This window comes from Musa acuminata, chromosome BXJ1-8 (genome assembly GCF_036884655.1).
Source record: "Musa acuminata AAA Group cultivar baxijiao chromosome BXJ1-8, Cavendish_Baxijiao_AAA, whole genome shotgun sequence".
Classification (NCBI taxonomy): Eukaryota; Viridiplantae; Streptophyta; class Magnoliopsida; order Zingiberales; family Musaceae; genus Musa; species Musa acuminata.
Window position 1 is genome coordinate 49,241,854 of NC_088334.1, and position 20,774 is coordinate 49,262,627.

General features: G+C 36.2%; 2 protein-coding genes across 4 annotated transcripts; one reads left to right on the forward strand and one right to left on the reverse strand.

The window, feature by feature from the left end:
* The first annotated feature begins 3,223 nt into the window (after positions 1–3,223).
* On the forward strand, positions 3,224–6,390 carry LOC135588507 (two-component response regulator ORR2-like). The gene is made up of 5 exons (XM_065080661.1): positions 3,224–3,486; positions 4,744–4,823; positions 5,125–5,202; positions 5,332–5,402; positions 5,931–6,390. Exons 1-5 carry the CDS (start codon positions 3,351–3,353, stop codon positions 6,124–6,126), a joined length of 561 nt encoding a protein of 186 aa, XP_064936733.1. The 5' UTR covers positions 3,224–3,350; the 3' UTR covers positions 6,127–6,390.
* Positions 6,391–7,014: 624 nt separating this feature from the next.
* Positions 7,015–20,646, reverse strand: LOC103995958 (uncharacterized). Of its 3 annotated transcripts, none has more exons than XM_009416730.3 (12): positions 20,533–20,646; positions 20,042–20,188; positions 19,764–19,946; positions 18,265–18,347; positions 17,937–18,135; positions 17,133–17,254; positions 15,817–15,883; positions 12,913–12,963; positions 12,591–12,643; positions 11,795–12,005; positions 8,763–8,893; positions 7,015–7,353 (listed from the first exon to the last, which is right to left on the reverse strand). In XM_009416730.3, the coding sequence occupies exons 1-11, from the start codon at positions 20,602–20,604 to the stop codon at positions 8,792–8,794; spliced, it is 1,290 nt and encodes a 429-aa protein (XP_009415005.2). In that variant the 5' UTR covers positions 20,605–20,646; the 3' UTR covers positions 7,015–7,353; positions 8,763–8,791. The 3 variants fall into 3 exon arrangements, with proteins under 3 accessions (XP_009415005.2, XP_064936734.1, XP_009415003.2); XM_065080662.1 differs by having other exon boundaries at positions 8,763–8,897; XM_009416728.3 differs by having other exon boundaries at positions 8,763–8,933.
* Between the last annotated feature and the right edge of the window lie 128 nt (positions 20,647–20,774).

Consider the following 20,774-nt stretch of genomic DNA (forward strand, 5'->3'; position numbering starts at 1 on the left):
TTGGGCTATTGCTTGTGAAGGAAGCATGCAAACCCTTTATGATTCTTAACCTACACAACAGATTCCTTAAAGCCTTTTGATTAACTTAGGACCTTTTTTTGCCATATAAACTGTGTCATCATTGTTCATATACACACTAATGTTTTGTATCTTAGTCATCCTTGTATGAATACATGTATATATGCACAAGCAATGCACAAAGATGTTTCATCTTCTTAGAATTAATTGCAGAATCTGGGTCCAGCCAACTAATCCAAATCTGCAAGCAATCCCATGTTTCGAACTCAATGTTTGTTCTCAATCATTTTGCTGGCAATCAAAGGAAGATAATGGCCTCCTCTTTCTTTGTGTTTGTACCATCCAAGGGATTCCACTTGCTTCAGTACAGCATCTTTTCTTAGATGCTTTGGACCCTCTACTGCACTTCTGATTCAAATCCAATGTAACATTCTTTCTAGGAAAAGGATTTAATATGTGGTGTTGTCTTGAAGGAACATAAACAACCAGACATACATACATACATATATACATATGTAGAGAGAGAGAGAGAGAGAGAGAGAGAGAGAGAGAGAGAGTTGGGTGCTGAAAGCTAATTTACATTTGGGCAGCAAAAGATGAGGAAGACAAGTCAGTGACTGCAACAAAAGTTTGCAGATACACAGCAGCTTTTGTAGTGTTTGAACTATTTTCATGCACTGGTCTGGAGATCTCTTAAGTTATACCTTTGGGCAAGTTCAATTATTATATGGAGTTCTTGAATTAATTTTATGGTGCAGACTGATCACCAAAATATTTACACAGGGCTTGAATTATTGTTATCATTTTGATACAAGAACAGTTTCAGGCTTATGGTTTCAAAAGAAAAACTATTTTCTTATGCTTAGTCTCTTCTTTTATCTTAAATTAGAAAAATGATACTTTTCGCAATGCTAGTAATTTTTATATATCAGTCTCAGAAATCTTTCAAGTATTGTAGTCCCTCTAATCATTTGCATCAATCCTTAATTAAAATTATTTTATTTAAGTTAATTTAAAGTATTTTAAATTATATTTTCATTTTTCTCATATAGCTAAGAACTTAAGGTTCTCTTCATGAATATAAATTAAAGGATGCTGAATCATGTAAATTATATATATATATATACTATTTTCATTAACTTTCTTAGTTATCTTTTTTGGTATCAGAGTTTTCTTCCCTGCTTGCAGACAAGAATTGACAAAAATAAAATTATTTCAACACCTCAATTGTTTTTATTTCCTTAGAAATGGATGCAATATCTCATCACCATAATCCACAGTATTCTGTGACCTGTTTCTTTCAGAGTTACGGCATCAGAGATATATTCTAGATATGATGTCGCTTTTGAGATCTTGTGATTCCTCAAAAGTTAGAGAGATGAACACTGAAACCCAACCACCATGTTTCATTTCCTACCCCACTTCACACATTCTTTTGTGATGTACAAGTCTTGTAATTTATAGCTCAATCCCACTCTCAGATTCAGCTTGAATTATTCTAATTGATAATTGATGAATTGCAATTATTTTTGGATTCTTTAATTAAACACCAATTACTTGTTGGATTGACAAAAAAAAAAAAAACATTTGGAAACACTTATTTGAAGGGAAAAAAAAAACCTTGAGAATTAAGATTTAGTTGCTTTACAAGTACTTTATGTGTTTCAAGGTTTTGGTGTGAGAGTAATTCTAGAATTTGCTTTAGTAGATATAAATATGATCAAGTGGTGGTGACAGAGTAGGTGTGGATCTTTCATCTGTTTGGACTTTCTATTGCATTTGTTTGGCCACAAAAAAAAAGTTTAGTATCTTCAGTGTTGTTGATATTTCATGACTTCACATCTTTCTTGGGTCCAATTTAGTTTGATAATGATTATGCTGAATTAAAATAAATAAACAACAGTAAAAGATTTATCTAACTCGATGACAATGATCATAGAAGTTTATTATCCAAATAAGATTAGTCCATAAAAAGTGTGGTTTATATGAAAAACAGAAAACTCAACATTCACAATATATCTGAGGAGGTAAGTGTTTTAATGACTCTGTCAAACAATATTTGACTAAAAACTTATAAATAAATTAGTTAAAATGAAAATTCTAATTGGAAGGAAGGTATGAAAGAAGATATCAGAGAGATTGAGATGAATAATAAGAGATATTGGAATCAAATCAATTAAAATTTTGTCCTGGATCAGTGGCAATAGAAGAACAATAATATGTGATAAGATTGTATTAGGAGGGAGGCAGTAGGTTTGAGAAGTAATTCATATATCTGCATAAAATATATGTTCTCTGGCCTCCCATGGAAGAGGGAAGAGAAGACCAGAGGCAGGAGAGAGAGAGAGGATAGGTGGGGCCACTGGTGGGTCCACCATAGATTCGGGGGATCTCATGCAATTGAAAGCTTCAAGATGGTAGGGTCCACATGTAGAATGTTGACATAACAATGCACTATGCTTCTGCCCTTCATTTGACTCAATTAGATGTCAAGGCAGAGCTAAATCAACAAAAGGATAGTGTTAACACAACCTAATATATGCTGGTGATGAACACTGAGCAGATGGTCAATCATGTGTTGCATAGAAATCATCAGTAGGAAGGATTGGTTTGACCCAGAAAAGCAAAAAAAAAAAAACTGTGGGCTGACAATAGTAACTTGAGTCAAATTAAATGGTGAGAGATTCAATGTTGTGTGGAGTTCAATGATTAAACAAACATTAAACATGCAAAGTGTCGCAAACATTATCATCGGGTGATCTACCTTTTGAATGACATGCCTCTCTTAGTTCTCTCTCTATAGGGATGGTTTCTGGCAGTGTAGTCTGTGAAGCTTACATGCAGCTGAATCATGGCGTCTGGATGGCTCTGTAACATCACCACATCACCTGACACTCTTTGTGTTCCTAATCACGATGCACAGATCGACAGGGGAGGAGAAGACCGATGGGTTTTGCGGTACGAAGGCATGGCGGAGGAGGAGGCTGTTGGTTGAAGGCGAGCGTGGGGTGGAGGAGGGTTTTAAGGTCGATGTCTTCGAATCCCATGGCCGGATAGATTCCCCGACAACCAAATCTTGGGGAAAGTATTCCGTTCCCTCCTGTCGGGCCCCACACCACACAACACGCGCGGGGGTCCCACCATCTCCGCCACTCCTCCCATTTCCTTTTTCTTCTCCTTTACAAGAGCTTGATCCCGCTCCTCCTCCGTCTCGGATTCTCCTCGTGCTCTCTCCTGTCCACGGCTGTTGCAACATGAGGCTATCGAGTTGGAGTCTGCAGTAGTAACTTGTAGGTGGGTGGTTGTGGTGGAGGAGGAGGAGGAGATTAGCCATGGAGGAGGGGGAGGGGAGCAATGGCGGCGTGTTCGAAGGAGGGATGGAGGTGAGGGTGTTGGTGGTGGATGACTCCCCGGTGGAGAGAAGGATGGTGGAAGGCTTGCTCAAGAAGAGTGGAGCCATGTTTCAAGGTGAGATCAGTGAGCTTTTCTCTTTACATAGACATAATGGAAATTATGTTAGCCTTTTGATCTTCTTGTTTGGGATATTTGTGGTATCTTCATTTGGATGCTCTCTGATATGATCAATTGAAGCATTTCAATCCCACTTGTCTAAGATAATTCTGAATTTTCAATATGGAAGCTTGTTTTGTTAAATGTCTTTGAGATTTTAAGCTTTCTTTTTGAGTTAAGATGAAAAATAGATCACTCTTCTGCAGATGACATAATGGTCTACTTTACTTGTCTTCATTTCGTTACAATTTGCAATGCTTTATTTGGTTGAGTTATAATTTTTGATGTACATTTTGTTATAAAATGTTATTAGCATCAGATTCTTTTTTTATGATGCAGACTATATAATGCAGTGGTTATGAAATTGTAATGACTCAAATAATTTGGACTTTTTGAGTGTATCGCCGCCACCCTCTTCATCAACCTGCTTTGGGTTGTCATGATGCTACATAATTCCCCTAAGTTTGAAGTTCTTCGGTGCTGCTCTCTCTTCTTTGTAACCTCAGTCTTGAAAGTTTAATGTCTAAATTATATCGTCGGTGATGATGTTCTTAGTATCATCGGTGATGTGTTGACTGCGATTTTTGTGCATTAACTTTCAAGGTATAAGTTGGGCAGTGATCAGACACCTAAATTGTCTGCCTCTCCTTCGTTTAGAATTTAGTTTCAGAGATACATCCTTCCATCGATTAAATTTCTATTGGGTTTCTTCCATATATAACCATTATAGATATGCAAATTTGCTGTTGAGATTGAGATTTCAGTAGGTTTTGTAATGCATATTCTTTTTCTTCGATACTTGGAATCGGTGGATATTAAATAAGCTAAATTTTCTAGGGACTCGACGATGATCCAACTTTTCATATGCATGATGCGAAATTTTGCAGAGCACATTTGTGAGATTTTAGCGATCGAGATCCAATTTGAAAGCTCAAAGCTTCTACTTTTGCTTTAGCTAGCAACAAATATGTTCCTCGACTCTTTCATTGGCCCAGTAGTTGGACTACCGAAAGTTTTGAGTTTTAGGAAGCAATCCGTAATCATTAAAAAGCAAAAGTTTAGATTTCTGAGACTGATCATTTTGTCGAGTCCACACTGACGTATCAGCAACTACCTTTCCCTTGTTACTATTATTAATTCTAATTGGGATTTCATTATTAATTATTTGAATAACTTTTTAAAGCTGAATTGCTCAAATGAGTTATTTTTGTTCAGTTATAGCTGTTGATAGCGGAAAGAGAGCAATGGAAGTTCTTGGATTAACTGACGACAAAGCTGAACATCCTACCGTCGATGTAAGGCAGATTTTGAGAATATGTGACTTTTATAATTGTTACTGTTACTTTCTTTTGGTAGGCAACATTTGTTAGGAACTTTTTTTTTTCGGTCGAATAAAAGCAATTGACAATCTTGAGGAAAGATTATTGTGGTCCAACTTTCCAATAACCATTGTTGCATTCAGCTTTATACTTTCTAATCCGCATTCCGTTCTCATCAATTTTATTTTAAAATCGAGCCAACTGTCGTTCAATCTTTCGGTTTTATTAATTCACTGAAATAATGCACCTTGATAAGGTTTATTTATACATGATGTAGGACCAGAAGGTAGACATAATCCTCACCGACTACTCCATGCCAGAAATGACTGGATATGACCTGCTGAAGACTGTCAAGGTATCATGGTTTTGGGAAACATTTTTTATGCTATGCTTCATATTCCTATTAATCATAGTTATTGCTATTTTCTCTAATATCCGATGCATTGTGATATTATTAAAACAATATCTTGTCTTGTGATCTTAGGAGCAGAGCTGCCGAAAACCTATTCCTGTAATCATAATGTCTTCCGAAAATGAGCCACAGAGAATCAGCAGGTTTGTAGCTTCCTCATATAGTTTTCGTTTCCTTCACCGAATACGATGCTTGTAAGGGATGATACTTTTCAGACATACATCAACTAAGTAAATTTTAACTAAGATTAGCTTCGATATTTTATGTTCTATGCATGAACATGGATGGATGCATATGTGTTACAACGTGGATATGTTATGAGTAGCCGAACAAACATTTTTGATGGATATCTCGCAACAGTTAAATACCAGAAATTTGCTATCTGGAAAGAATTTGGGTTGATTGTTTTTAAGTTTTTCTTCCTCATGATTGCAAAACGGCTTTTCATGCCAAGATTGGTCTTGGATATCCATCATTTCATAAAATCATGACGATACAAGGTAGCATCCAGCAACATATATCTGACTTATCATGGAACACCATTTCTTAATCTCATCCATGACTTCTGAAACTGCTTTGCCTGTTGAATTGTCCTACAAAACTAGCTTCAGGGTGTTTGTTCTTGAACTATAACTGACAAGGCTAAGTGATGTGTGTTCATCTCCCGGTAGGTGCCGAGCTATTGGAGCGGAGGACTTCATCCTTAAGCCTCTTCAGACGAACGATGTGCTGAGATTGAGGAGCTACGCTCGACCAATAGAATTATCACCCAGAACAGGCACCAAGAGGAAAATGACACTAGAACTGATGGCTGAGAACAGCAGCTCGGACAGAAGACCACGCCTCACCGGGCTGGCGGTGTCATGATAACTATCACGATAACGATCGTCCGTCCATCGATCAATCTCAGTTTCACAACACGATTAAAAAAGCACCAACACAAAGGCCCTCTCTGATATTGTAACTAAAGTTTAGTGCTTACTATCTATCTATCCCACTTCTTGGTGTGTCCATCATAGTGAGTTTGCTTGGGTGATGTGAGTGAATATGTCATCTATAGACTTAAAAGTTGTTCTTCTGAATCCCTGTGAATGTTCCAAATTATATTCAATGAAAGCTCTACTGCATCAATCAGTAAGCCTCATCCTGTAGCAGTCTCAATCTTCTCTTTGTGATCATGTAGGAAAGCTTTATATTGGTGTTTGCTTAAGCATGCATTTCATCCTCCATTACAAGTGTGTAGCACCAAATCCAATGCCTAATTGATGGGTATGAATAGTGATCTTTACGGTGTATTGTGAATATTCTTTTAAATTGGTATACAAATGGTACCGCCCGGTACGGGCGGTATGTATCAGTCCGATGATATACCGATACGTGGACCGCAATACTACAGTGCTACAGTATGAAAATATATATAATTATTAATGTACCGCTCGATACATCGGTACCGTACTGTACCGAATCAACCTCAAAACACCAATATGGTACGATATTGCATATCTTACTTTCAATAATATCCAAAATGGTGGGAACAGCCCTTTCATTTGTCATCATTCAAAAAGAAAAAAAAAAAAAAGAAGAAGAAAAAAACCAACATGAATAAAGATGCTGCTAGTCATTATGGGCTTTCATAGTTCACAAGTAGAGGTGTAAGCCAGTAGTGTCCAGCAAGCCTAGACTTGGCTGGTTCAGTGACCAGTTCAGTTCTCATAACTATGCCTTCCAATAATTAGTAAACAACCACAAACTAACTTCTATTAAAGAGCAGTGTGACTATTTTATTATATAAATCTTATCAAAGGAATCATCCAAGTTATTCTCCTTGACAAATAAAATACAAAAGTAGGACTTTGCACACAGCTACAGGGAATCTTCTTTTTGGAATAACCAGGTTGGCCTTCTTCCCAATTCTTCTTTATATTATAAAGAAACCTGAACCATTTGGTTGATTCTAGAGGAATAAGTATATACATATCATCACAGTGAGTCAATTTGTTCGTCGCTGATTTCTAAAGATTAAGATACAGTTATTTATATGATTCCTTCTTTGAAGGGCCCAGATTCATGAAGCAACTGCATGACATGCTTAACCTGCCAACAAAACAGTTAAATGATCAGAAAGAAAGAAAAAGAAATAAGCATCAAAACATACTTCTGCCGGAAAAGGTTTCCAGGTTTGAAAGGTGAAGCATCTATAAAATCTAAAGTTTTCACTACCCATGTTAAAACTTGATAATATAGTCCTCAGCAAGAGTTGCATTCCAACATATACACTCTTTTTAGGGTGCAATTCCTTGCAATCTTGAGCAAATATCCTATCGAAAAGGTTATGATTCTGACCCTACAAATTGAGACGGCCCCTAAATTGAAGAACATTGAATATGATCTACAAGTGCACCAGAATTGAAGATCAGGAATCATGATACACAATATTTAAAAGTCAATTAAGTGGTCATATATATTAATGATTTTTCATCTAAAAGTAAAAAAGAACAGTTTTAACAACATAAAACATGTTTTAGTTTGATTAAAAGTCTTAAAGTATCAAAATATGCTGAATTTTAGCATGCATGTATCTACTGATGTTTGAGACTGGACCAGTGGCTCAGATATCAAATGAAATGATCATAGTTTAGTGTATCAATGATTTTAGAAAAATCTATCAGTGACTTATGAACATGCAATAGGTCCTTAATTTACATGGTTTCTGTTTCTTGGGATTTTTTATGTCATAGATCATAATCAAGGGGTAGAAATTCAATTTAAGCCCTAATTTTGATCTTCAACTGAAGAATAGAAGCCTTGATCCTTGTTTCCAAAGAAACTTGATGTGCAGATTCAAAATATGGTTGCATAAACCACAATCGAGGAGTCTCAAATGGTCCAACAAGGAAATCATGCAATGTTTCATGCTGCAATGACTCGAGAGTAGGACAGTTTGCCTACTAAGCCTACTAATGAATGTTATTACGACTCTGGGGAGGCTTAAACATGATATGCAAGTTAAATTCTGTGACTTTACATCTATAATCTGCATGAGAATAACATATTGCATTGAATAGTTGCTTTCAGACTGCTTAACAATCTTTAGCAGATGTAACTAGTCCAAGGTTAGATCAACACTCTGATGAGCTTGAGTTCACATAAACAATAACCAATTCACTTGTCTGCACATCAAGAAAGCTTCAACTGAAAACAAATTCAGTCAGAAGTTGAGATTAAATTGTTTGGAATAAATGGTTCAAAATGATCAAATTAGTCTAGGTTAGACCAAATCAATGTGTATCATTCCACTGACAACTCAATGCACGTATTATGTGCTAATCAAGAAAAGATAAAACATACCATTGACATGAACAATAGAAATATTATCAAGACTATCAGTAGCTCATGATTAGCAAAAATGATGACATGTAATTTCTTAAGTAAGATCCTCACAAGTCACAAGTATATTATCTAAAATATTCAGTAAACTCAAAAGTGGTAGGAGAACATCATACCTGCTCAGTTTCATACACAAGAAAATTGTCTATAACTTTTCTGAAATCATCATCCAGAATGTAGTGGCAGCTGAATGTTGTGACAGGAAGATAACCACGCTGAATCTTATGCTCCCCTTGAGCTCCAGCCTCTACCTTGGTCAAATTCAAGTCAATGGCAGCTTCAATTGCCTAGAAGATGATTCAGCTTGTGTTAAAGTATATATGCAGCAAAGATAAACATTAGTAATCTTCTGATTATCTCCTATGCGATCATCATCTCATTCTCCCCTAGAATATTGAATTCGATTCTATTAGTGTTAGTGCAGACTTGGATTAATCCAGTAGTATACTCCTTGATTCTGATATGGAAAATTTAGTTTCCAACATTAATCCATGTCTTTAGTTGTTCTCGCTGGAGACTTTATGAAAAGTCAATCAAGCTAACCAGATCATTGATAACACTAAAGATTCCCTCATTCCAGCTTCCACCTTTAGTAAGTTTTCCTTATATCAAACAGGACTTTTTGTTACACCAAATTACCAAGAATGAGGGGTCTTGGGTTTACAGAAAGTATGGGACAATATTAGCAGTTCAGCACAATATTTGTATCAAGTTTCTTGGTGAAGTACCAGCTAGGAAAGAGATGTTTCAAGCAAGGATTGTAATTTCGTATTGTACCAGAGTATCAAGCTTAGCTCGGTACGGTATGGTACAGCATACCGAGCGGTACATTTCATTGTACCATTCGGTATATATATATATATATATATATATATATATATATATATAAAGTAAAAAAAATGACATCACCTCGATACTCCCCGTGCTCGGTTTCTGCCCGCGTGGGGAGAAGAAACCAAGGTTTCCTTCTCCCCATGCAAAAAAGGGCGACGAGGCGACGTTGTCACCTCGTTACTTCTCCCCACGACGTCGTCGAAGCTTCTTCCCTCCCCGCGCGAATGAGAAGTCGCCGACAAGGAGGAGGCAACATCATCTGCGACGTCTAGCAAGGGAGGGCGGTGACGGATCGGGATCGTCGAGGGAAAGCGGCGCCGAATCTCCAGGTTTCCCTTTTCTTCTCCCTCAGCTAATACCACCCAGTAGCGGGCGACGACGGTCAAAATCGACCATCACCGATCGATTTAATGTGGTAACGGAGCGAAAACAACTCCAATCGACGGTACCACCCAACGGACCGGTACGTACCGCCCAATACAGGCGATATTATTCGACATTAAAAACCTTGATTTCAAGGCACAAAAGAAGAATGGATGTCATATTAACACCATTTTAATAAAAGTACAGTCATTTGTGCCTTTAGAGGTTGAATAAAGAGCTAGTACAAAATCAAAAAGAGGGTAAAAATTCTTTTTAAGACATTGATAAGTAGATCATCTCATCTTAATTCATTATAATTTTATTAAGTAAAGAAAAAAGAATGAAACAAAAGAAAACAAATTTGCACCAAGGTGAATATTATTTAAAATCATTTTCACCATAAAACAAAATTCAACATGATTTTTGGTTTCCTTCAAAGGTATGTTTATCTTCCACTCTGTAGAACCCTTGATGGAAAAGTTGAATACTTCCTCAACATCCGTTATGATTCCCTAGAAGAGACATTTATTTCTGGAACTCCATATCTCCTACGGTAAAGAATCATCCCAAGTATATATCCAGCAAGTTGCAATCTAGCACTCTTTCCAGACTTACCAATCTCTCCTGTAAGTTCTGAGGTAGAGATTTGATTAAAAAAACTAACATGTTCTCAAGTATTGTTCAGCATCCCTGCCACTTAGTAAAACTATTTCACCAAGCCAATTACACTAGTCACATTCAGCATTGCAAAATCTTTCTTGGCTATGAATAGGTGAAAGCAAGGTTCGTAATTTTGTACCATACCGGAGCATCGAGATCAGCTCGGTATGGTATGGTACGAGTATACCGAACAGTACTTTTGGTGTACCACTCGGTGTGTATATATATATATACATATATATATATATACATATATAAAGATGACGTCGCCTCGTTTTTCTACCCGGGTGGGGAGAAGAAATCGAGGTTTCCTTCTCTCCGTGCAAAAAGGGTAACGAGGCGACGTCGCCTCGTTTCTTCTACCTGCGTGGGGAGAAGAAAGGTCGCCTCGACAATGCTCGGCTTTCTTCTCCCCGCGCAAAAAAGGGTGACGAGGTGATGTCGCCTCGTTTCTTCTTCCCACGTGAGGAGAAGAAATGTCACCTCAATGACACCCGATTTCTTCTCCTCACGACGTCGCCGAGGCTTCTTCTCCCTGCGCGAATGAGGAGAAGTCGCCGACGACGCCGAGGCCTCGTCGCCTCAGACGAGGAGGCGACATCTCATTTGCAGCATCCATGGAGGGTGACGACGGATCGGGATCGTCGAGGGAGAGCAGCGTCGGATCTCCAAGTTCTCCCTGTTTTTCTCCCTCTTCTTTCTGCTCCCTTGGCTAATACCACCCGGTAACGGGCAGCGACGATCGAAATCGACCGTCACCGACCGATTTCGGATGGTAATGGCGCGAAAACAGTCTCAATCGATGGTACCGCCCGATTACGAGCAGTTCACGTATCGGTCTATTGGCGGACCGGTACGTACCACTCAATACAGACGGTATTATTCGAAATTTAAATCCTTGTGTGAAACTTGAAAGTATATTTTTCGCTCAAGTACAAGTGACAAATGGATTTTGTTCTATTTGATGCTAGTCACTATCATAGATATGGCTGTCAATGAATTATTATCAATCTAGTTAGAACCAGAAATGGGACAAGATCAGTCTGATGACCCAGAAAGAAATGATACAATCCAATTAAAGTATAACTAGATCAATCAAAGATTAGCGGTTATCCCAGTCTGTTTCTTTGTTTGTCTTAGATGAAAATTAAATCAAACCAAAATTTAAAACTTGATCAAAACATCAAAATTTTGCCACGCCATAGAATTTGACATTTATAACTTAATTCCATCAAATGATGTGATTAGATAAGAGTGGTCTTTCTAGTTTTAGGTGTAATAAGACATTTACCTGGTAGTAGCAGGCCTCAAAATGCAAATTTGGAAAATAAACATGTGGTAGACAACCCCATAAGCGACCAAACAATGTATCACCACCAATAAGGTTAAGAGCCCCAGCAACAAGTTCACCCTCATCTTCAGCAGCAATTAACAGTATATGATCACCCATCTTTGATCCCAGGATGTGAAAGAAGTCCCTTGTGAGATAAGCACTACCCCATCTACAAAATAAGTGATTTGTCAAAATAGGTCTAAAAGAAACCATAGTAGTAAAAGATCAGTATTTACAGATGCAAGTGTGTTCATCACTTCATTGCAAGTAGAAACTGTTTTTTGGAGAGACAAAATAATAAGAAACTTGCAACAATAAAATGCTACAATCATAAACAGCTTTATGGAAATAAGGCTAAATTAAAAATGCTATTATAACAACTACAATTGCAGCAACATTGCTACAAGAAAACATGGCATCTTATTGGTTCAATTACACAAGCAATTACAAAAAAGCAGATGGGAACCAAGTGCCAGAGATGGAACATCTAATGTGAATTTCTGCAAAAGCCATCTGGATTCAAACTTTACACCAGTAATCTAAGATCAGGATGCCCATCCCGTCAATTAAGCACCACTCTTGCAAGTCAAGAAACAGCATCTTATCAGACCAAATCTTATCTATCAATTCAATACCAACATAAGGTCACAACATATAGATCACAAATACCTAGAAGGTAAACATCCAATGCCTAAAATAATAAAAAATGCACAACAAAATACTAAAAAAAATTGGAGGTTAGCAATGACCAAACTTATTATCAGTTGTGTTCCTGTAGAACTTATAGAAAGAGTCCCAATGCTTGGCCTGCAATAATATATCAAGCTAACTGTTAGTAAGAACTTGAGGCATGGGAGTTCCAGTCAATGTAAAACAAAAGACGAATTCACTTATCTAAACCATGCCTAAGATGGCCCTATGTTAGCAATACATCATTAAATTATTGCAATTAAAAATTTTAAAATATCCAGAAGCATATGCAGTTGGCAGGTATATGATGTAAAGAATATATCTTCAAACAACCATATGAATTGTATTGATCTTAAGAAACGCATTATGTGAAACAAAATACTGACCTTTATCTCATCCCCAAAAAGACGCTTCATCTTCAAATTGTGTGTAAGGACCTGCATGAGAAATTTCACACAGATTACAAGCCATGCATGCAAACAGGTAATGATTTATCACTCTAGATTGGGTTTCAAAGATATCATAGTTCAAGTGGATGTTAACATATAATTGGTGGGATCAATGGCATTAAGAGAGGAGGGGGATGAACTACTGCAAGTTCAATTTAGAACTTGTGCAAGCTAATTTAAGCTTGAACTCATGAAATAAAACACACAAGAAATAACAAGGGAAACAAAACTTTTCATATTGATTCGGCTCACTATCTACTCCCACTCCCAGTTCCCCCTCTCCTGACGTCATTTTCACCAAGTTCAAACACCCATTTTACAGCTTCCTCCTTTGTATAGTTTTGATGTTATCTTTACACTTGGGATTCACTCTCCTTTTACTAAGACTTCAGTAGATCACCCTTTCACCCTTTTAAAGTAGCACCTTCTCACCTACACAGCAAGGACAACAACAAAGTCGTGAAGTCCTAACTATTTGGAGTCAAATACATAAATCTATTTGGAGTCGACTACATAAATCTAGTTATTAGACACATAGCAGCTTCTTGGTAGTGGTACAACCAGACAATGCCATCGCTAGATGCCCATTGAAGGTCGGAGATGCCACCATTGGATAAGATAGTTACCCCCTTTTAATAAGAGACACCACCAAACAAGGTGAGGCTAACGTTAGGTACCATCACTTACAATGTGTCAGCTCTATCTAGCTATCTTTGATGAACGATCGAGCGATTGAATTTATGAATTTGCATGTTAACATGCATCATTCTGCACATCAAAGTCAATAAATCCATGTCTCTAAGGGTGCATTTGGGGACACATTTGAAATGTGCAATGAGGGTTTCATAAGTTTTTTTCAAATTGCATTTGGCCTAGATACTACAATGAAGATGCTCAAATGAACATTTCAGTATTTGCGGGATGCTAATGTAATTTTTTAAATTCTCAAAGTACCCTATGACATTATTTAAAATCACAAAATTGTCAATATAATTTAATAAGAAACTATCATGATTTATATCTTCTATAAGGTGAAATTTTATTTATTTATTTTAAAAGTTATTTTATATTTATTTATATGATTATAGTTTTTATTTATTATATATCTAGGTCATACGAAACTTTCTGTAAGATTGCATATGTACATTCATTTATTTTATTTATTTATTTAAATATTAATTTAAATAAAAAATATGTATTCTTTTTTGAATAAATATTTAAAATTTTAGAAGGATAAATTTGTCACATAATATTCAATGGACTTTTGAAATACAATTTTGCCAAACAAGACTCACTTCAATGCACATTGAGATGCAGTTTTCATCTATTTTTTACCAAACACTCAAAATATTCTACAACCGCACATTCACTTAATCTCCCTTCTCCAAATACACATTAAAAATGCAAATGCGTTCCCAAACGCAACCTAAATCTTCAGATGAGTAAAAAAAACTTTGCTGACTTTTTGTTTGCAAGCAACTTGAATAAAAAGATTAATTCGTTTAATCCATCAACTATGTTTCTTCATCAAAACAAAGGAGCCAACAATAGTTGGTTAAAGCTTCAATATAACAGGAATATAGATCAATCATTTTTTACATAATTATTGGTAGAGACAGACATGTATCATTTGGCAATCCACTTGACATTAAAATGAATGCTATCTAGTAAAGGATCCTAATATGTAATCGGCTAAGGCCTCTAACTAATTGGAACATGGGTAAAATAATTGTATAAAAGTTACTGGAAAAGAATCATATACAAGAATTATTTGGATAACACAATGCTGCATGATTCTTTTGTTAATCCTGATACTGATGAATGGTTAACATGTAAAGGAAGCAGACGAAAGTTTACAAAAAATATTGTCCTAAAGATAGTATGGCTCACCATGTTGGTTATTTCATATCTCTCACCTGTCTTCATTTCTGTAGTTTTCCATCAAAATATGAGATTTTTCATTTGGCTTTGGTCTGTTTAATTAACTGCACTAAGCATTAACTCCTCATTATAATTCTTTCTCCAGTCATCTCAATGTACAGTATTTGTATCCTAATTAAGATCCTTTTTCTCCCTCGATACAGCTTCAGTATTTCTCCTCCCTATCTTGCAAAAACTTCAAACTTGAACTGAATTGCTTTTGACAAGTCTACTACATTATATAAGCTGGACCTACACAAACATCCGAAAACAACCTGCATTCATTTAGTGAAGTACCTCTGACTTTGCCAAATGTACGTCTTGTATTTCTGTCTTCTAAGGAAACGATTGTTATCAATCCTCATTTGGATGACTTGAAAATGCTCATATTATTGACACAATGAAAGGTAGAGGAAAACCTATAAGACTTTAGTAGAAACAATATAAGGATTTGATGGTTGCCTAACTTGATTAGTAATATTGCCCTCAAAATATCTCACTAGCAGAAAAGGATCCATGTGGACATGTTAAGCCCCTACATCAAGTTACATATTATATCAGACTTCAACTGTATATCTATTGTATGAAAAACAAGTTGAAAACCCCACTTGACCAAAATTCACACCAAAGTATTTAATAAACTGCACAAATTTGCTGCAAAAACACCACAGGCTAAACTTGGCAACAATGCAGACAAAATATAGATGATGCAGAATAAAGGCAAGCATACCATTTGTATTACTGAACCAATCACAAAAATTAAATAAGACCATTAACATGACAAATGAATAGATTTTCCAATATACAGATGCAGAACTAGTGTAATTACTTTTCAATTCTTAAACACTGATTGTTATGTCTACAAGACAACTGAAAATTTCAACCCATGAAATATTAAAGAGACAAAGGTAACGAGATTACCTTTTTCCGCTCTTGTCGGATATTTTTTCGTTTGCTTTGCTTCATATCCATCAAGAAGTCATCAAAACTGTTGAGGGCAAACACATTCAATGAAGATTGTTACAGAGTTGCAAATTGCAAATGATCAATGTTTACATGAAGCATCAGGATATGTCTTGACCAAGGCATCAAATCTTGGTCGAACCAGTAAAGTACATACTGACTATTCATGGTTCAATCATAGATCAATACCAGATCATATTGCTCAGTATCAGTAGGTAATTTCTTTAATTATTTTTCCATGAGACTAAGCAGTATAAATTAATGTATGGTCAGTATACCAGTACCTTACCAATCTGACCAATGCTAAAACTAGTACCCAATCAAGATTCAAATCCTTGGTATCTACAAAACAGGAATTTGACTGATTTTTTTTCCTATATTAACAATAATAAGTAACGGAACTATAACTAATTAGATATTGGAAAGCATATTAACCATCTCTAGAAAAGTACATCAGGAAAGGTAGTGAAATTAACTAAGATTAGAAGTCTAGAAGAATCAAAATCTTTAGGAAAGATGTTCATTTGAGAATTAATACAGTCTAGAAGAATCAAATTCACAAGCTTCAAACTAAGTTTAACATCATTACCTCAACCACCGAAGCATGGATATTCCCCATGCTGAACTAACAAAATGACAATCAATAGATAAGCAAATGATAATTTACAAGTGTTAGGAAGTCTTAAAGCTTATGTTTCATCTAGTAACTGGAAATCCTATATTTCAGTGAACTCATCTTTCCATGTTGGATGCAAATCATGTAGGCTAATATCAGCTGTTTAACCATGATCGAAAACAAACCCATAAGTATGACATGTTGGAATGGTAGTTCAGCAAAGTAAAAGAACCCAAGTATCTTTAAAATTCATATGAAAAAGAAGAAAATAAAGAAGAAATGCAACTGTACAAGACATGCTACTGTCAGATCAAAATGACATGAGTTACATATTCAACATAAACATATACAAATTTCATCAATTCAGCAAAAGAGAACAGACAACATTTGCATTTGGAAAAAAACCTTTAGGGTCATCAGAAAACTACCATTTTCCTGATGCATAATTAGAATCAAGTGGACGAGGTATGAATATCAGGGCCACCAAGTGCAAGGTACATCCTTATCCATATCATGCCAATGCATGCTAAACTTTTCTATTCATTCATACACCACTAGATGAAAGAACAGAAGGAATATGAAGACATAATTTCTATCATTCTAGAAAGAGCAAACAAATTAATAAAGATTTAAATTTAATCATTTTCTTTCCACTCACTTTTTATAATTGCGGTTTTTCCAATGATATTGTATTCCTATCCTTGGCAAAAAGCCACTTTGCTTCAACTTGTGCCATTCATTTTCAGATGGAAAAGTGATATGTAACGATGAGATCCGGAGCTGTAAAAATATTAAACAATAGCATGTGGTTAATGAAGTATCACATGCTTCTGGTATCCCAACTTTTCAACAAAGTAGCTGCCATACCATTGAAAAATACCTACTACATTTTTAACTGAGAACATTCTTATCGATGAAAGCATTCTTAACACTGATCCCAAATTACAGCACAATGACTACAAAGTTTATTTTAGGAGGTGACCAAGTACTAGTTATGTCTTAGGCCTTTAGATAATATTGAACAATCCAATTATCTCTTAAGACTTAGATAATGCCAAACAACTCGATTCTCATGTAACATACACCAACAACGCATTTATGAAAACTTTAACAAAAATTAAATAAGTAGTAAACAATAAAGCAAAAAAGTGTATGTTTTTACATGCTAAGTTTTCTACCATCGTTTGATTACTTTGTCTCCACATTCTACTACACCAGAAACCCATTAGCAGAAAAAGAAAAAAGAAAAGAACCAGCACCTTTTAACAAAGGAGAGTGCAAGAGATATAATCGTGAGCAGTGCACATTGATTAGTCTGTGCCATGCTATGCCAAAATTAATAAGCCAGCCTAAAATAAAATTGATATTCAAGAAATCCATGAAAGTGGCTTCATGATTAATAAAAGAATTAACAATTGTACAGCATCTGAAAATAAAAAAATATGTTTAACTTATGAAATACCTTGGTAGTCAAGTCCTTCAGGGCCATGACTAACATGTCAAACACCTGATCTGTATACCAAGTGTTACGAACTAGTATTCTATGACCTGTTACGGGAGTAAAAGGTATACATGATTGCAGCTTTGGATAATATTGAGATCCATATCTGTAGTAAGCATCAGCCCAGGAGTGATCGAACACATACTCTCCATAAGAGTGACTGCAATTTCAAATTACAATAGCTCATCTCAGCCACTGTTAAAGGCAGCTAATGTAGATCAGCGTGCACTAGCTTATATTGTTGATAAATAAAAGCATTAGAGCTTTAAAAGCTTGCGAGATGATAAACCTTTTAAGATAAAGTGGAACAACACCTATTACATTTTTATATTCATCTTGAGCAACAATATGCTGAGGCAACCATCCTGTTTCCTGAAATGGTTTAAGATAAACGATCAATAGAGACCTCGGTCACTCATGCACGCAGCAATCTCAATGTTAAATGCCAAAATTTGACACGGAAAAGAAGAAGATGATCTAAAGTGAATAAGATCGTCGGAGGGTACCACTTTCTTAATCTTGTGCCAGAGGAGACCAAATATGATACTTCAACAAACTTGCATCAGTACCACAATTGTTTGTCATGTCGTAAAACAATAATGTGCCGACAATGTGTCAACAATGCAACAAAGAAAAAAAAGTCATGGAACTCACAAGGCCTGTTTCTCCAACAAACTTATCTCCATCATTGAACTAAGATGCTCCACTTTGAAATGTTACAACCATGATATAAAATTCTTTAGGTCCCTTTTCTCATTGAGAATCCAATTATAAATAGTAATTTCCAAAAAAAAATCAGGTTCACCAAAAAAAAAAAAAATCCTAAATGAATATGTCAAAGGGTCCATCAGAATGGCTACAAGTTGCAAGAAACTATAACTAAATTGTGCATCTTGAATGCCATACCGTCCTCACGACCTCCAGAGGACATGAAACATGTCATGAGTCACAGGACACTAACACATGACAGAAAAATATGATGTCAGTAGTTCAAAAGTCAGCAAGAAAACTATCACATTGGTACTAAAGAAATCCGTACAACAACCTGTAAATGTATACCAAGGGGTCGGTTATGAATTGCAAAGTGGAAGAATTATTGACTTCTGCAGGAAGAGCATGCACTATTGGCCTACTTCTCAAGGCATTACTTATCCAACCCTGAACCTTGTTACTTGCTATATCTGGTCAGACTCTATGCAGGACTGCTTCTTTGTTTTTTTTACTGAGAACCAATATCCCTGCAGCCTTTTCTAGCTGCCTCATTTAAATATAAACAAGGGCTTCTTTTGTTGCTCTGATTTCCATTCTTGACAGAAGAAAGTACAAAAATAAGACCACAAAACAGAAAATTCATCAAAAGATAATGTTAATGATCATCTCAGCCTTAGCATTCTAGGATTTTTCAAGCCTAAAATGTATAACAATATAATGTTAGGTCATTATGTAACATTAGGATTTCTGTAATAGCCAAACATGATAATTGCAAATCATCTTCGTGCATTCAAAGCAAGACCAAGACGAAGTTGGCACTACTTTCTTAACATTGAGGACCTTCTTGAGTTATCAATTCTGTGCTGTAAGAAAAATCAAAAAGACATCCTTCACTCTTCATGCATAAATTTGAGAGTTATAAGGAACTCAATTATAGAATTCTAGGATGATTAACACAAAGTTAGCAAGGAATAGACAGAAAGATAAGGCAAGAAGCAGGGGGCATAATTAGCAAGAGTAGTAATCAGAAACAGGGAGAAGATAATCCTAGGATGCTAAAAATGTAAAGGGTTCAACCTTTATAGCAGAACGTGACTCCTCTAAGCTTGAGAGGAAGGCATGACTGATGAAAGGATTAAACTTTTCAGGACTAGTTGCATCAGTGGCACAAGCATCCCAATCATTTGAAGAAATATCTGAAATTGATGAGACAACCGACAAGGATATCTCCCGTGGAGTCTTATCATCCACAGATACACCCTATGGTTGCATAGCTGATTCAACAAAATCAGTGATAGCAAGATAAAATATTAATCCATCCATGCCATGACAAAATGAAGAACATGAAGAAGCACCTCCGATGATGATTTTAACAGTTTGTACGCTCCTAAGGAAGGATTCAATTCGCGTGGCTCCTTAATCCTCCTAGGCCCCCAAAAAAGTGCAGTAACCTTAAATGTAGAAACCATAACTAAAGAACCTTTTCTGCACAATGGATTCCCCTGTAAATGGCCAGAGAAAAGAATTATAAGATCTCGATCAAAGATCACATAAAATTATTAGAAGGAAGAAGCAATCTGCACTACAAAGTTGTTCCAGAGAAAGCAGATCAAATACCAAAGATTGAACGATAAAAAGATCAAAGAAATCTTTCGGTAATCAACAGGAAGTTCCACTCTACGACGCTTCTCCGGTCTAAACCCGGAAACTTTGTGTCAAGAATGAAAATGGTGCAAAGATTCAGGAAGATTCTCTGATTTAGGGTACAATTCCCTATTGCTTTCACGCATCGAGTCGAATAAAGGGACGAAGCAGAATTGGCCGAGTCAAGAACTGAAAGGCTTACGGGATGGCGAAGCGGTGATCCAAGGAAAGCAGATGGGCGATGCGGCGCAGAACAGCAACAGCACGTCGCCATGGCCGGAGGTCCACTCGACGGCGAGGAGTGAGCTCAGAGGATTGGCCGGAGAAATCGGAGTCCATTTAAATTAAAATAAATCTTTTTTTTTTAAGGAATATTCTAGGGCCACGTGGCATTTCCATGATCACCGGATAAGTCTCGAATCATGGCAATTTTCTTTTATTTTT

What these genes read in the sequence shown, in the direction of transcription:
- LOC135588507 (XM_065080661.1), top strand. Translation starts at nt 3,351, where the DNA reads ATGGAGGAGGGGGAGGGGAGCAATGGCGGCGTGTTCGAAGGAGGGATG. An exon ending in GAGTGGAGCCATGTTTCAAG is followed by an intron (nt 3,487 to 4,743) that starts GTGAGATCAGTG and finishes ATTTTTGTTCAG; the next exon opens with TTATAGCTGTTGATAGCGGA. An exon ending in GAGCCACAGAGAATCAGCAG is followed by an intron (nt 5,403 to 5,930) that starts GTTTGTAGCTTC and finishes ATCTCCCGGTAG; the next exon opens with GTGCCGAGCTATTGGAGCGG.
- LOC103995958 (XM_009416728.3), bottom strand. Translation starts at nt 20,604, where the DNA reads ATGGCGACGTGCTGTTGCTGTTCTGCGCCGCATCGCCCATCTGCTTTC. An exon ending in GTTCCACTTTATCTTAAAAG is followed by an intron (nt 18,136 to 18,264) that starts GTTTATCATCTC and finishes TTGAAATTGCAG; the next exon opens with TCACTCTTATGGAGAGTATG. An exon ending in TTTTTGGGGATGAGATAAAG is followed by an intron (nt 12,644 to 12,912) that starts GTCAGTATTTTG and finishes ATATTATTGCAG; the next exon opens with GCCAAGCATTGGGACTCTTT.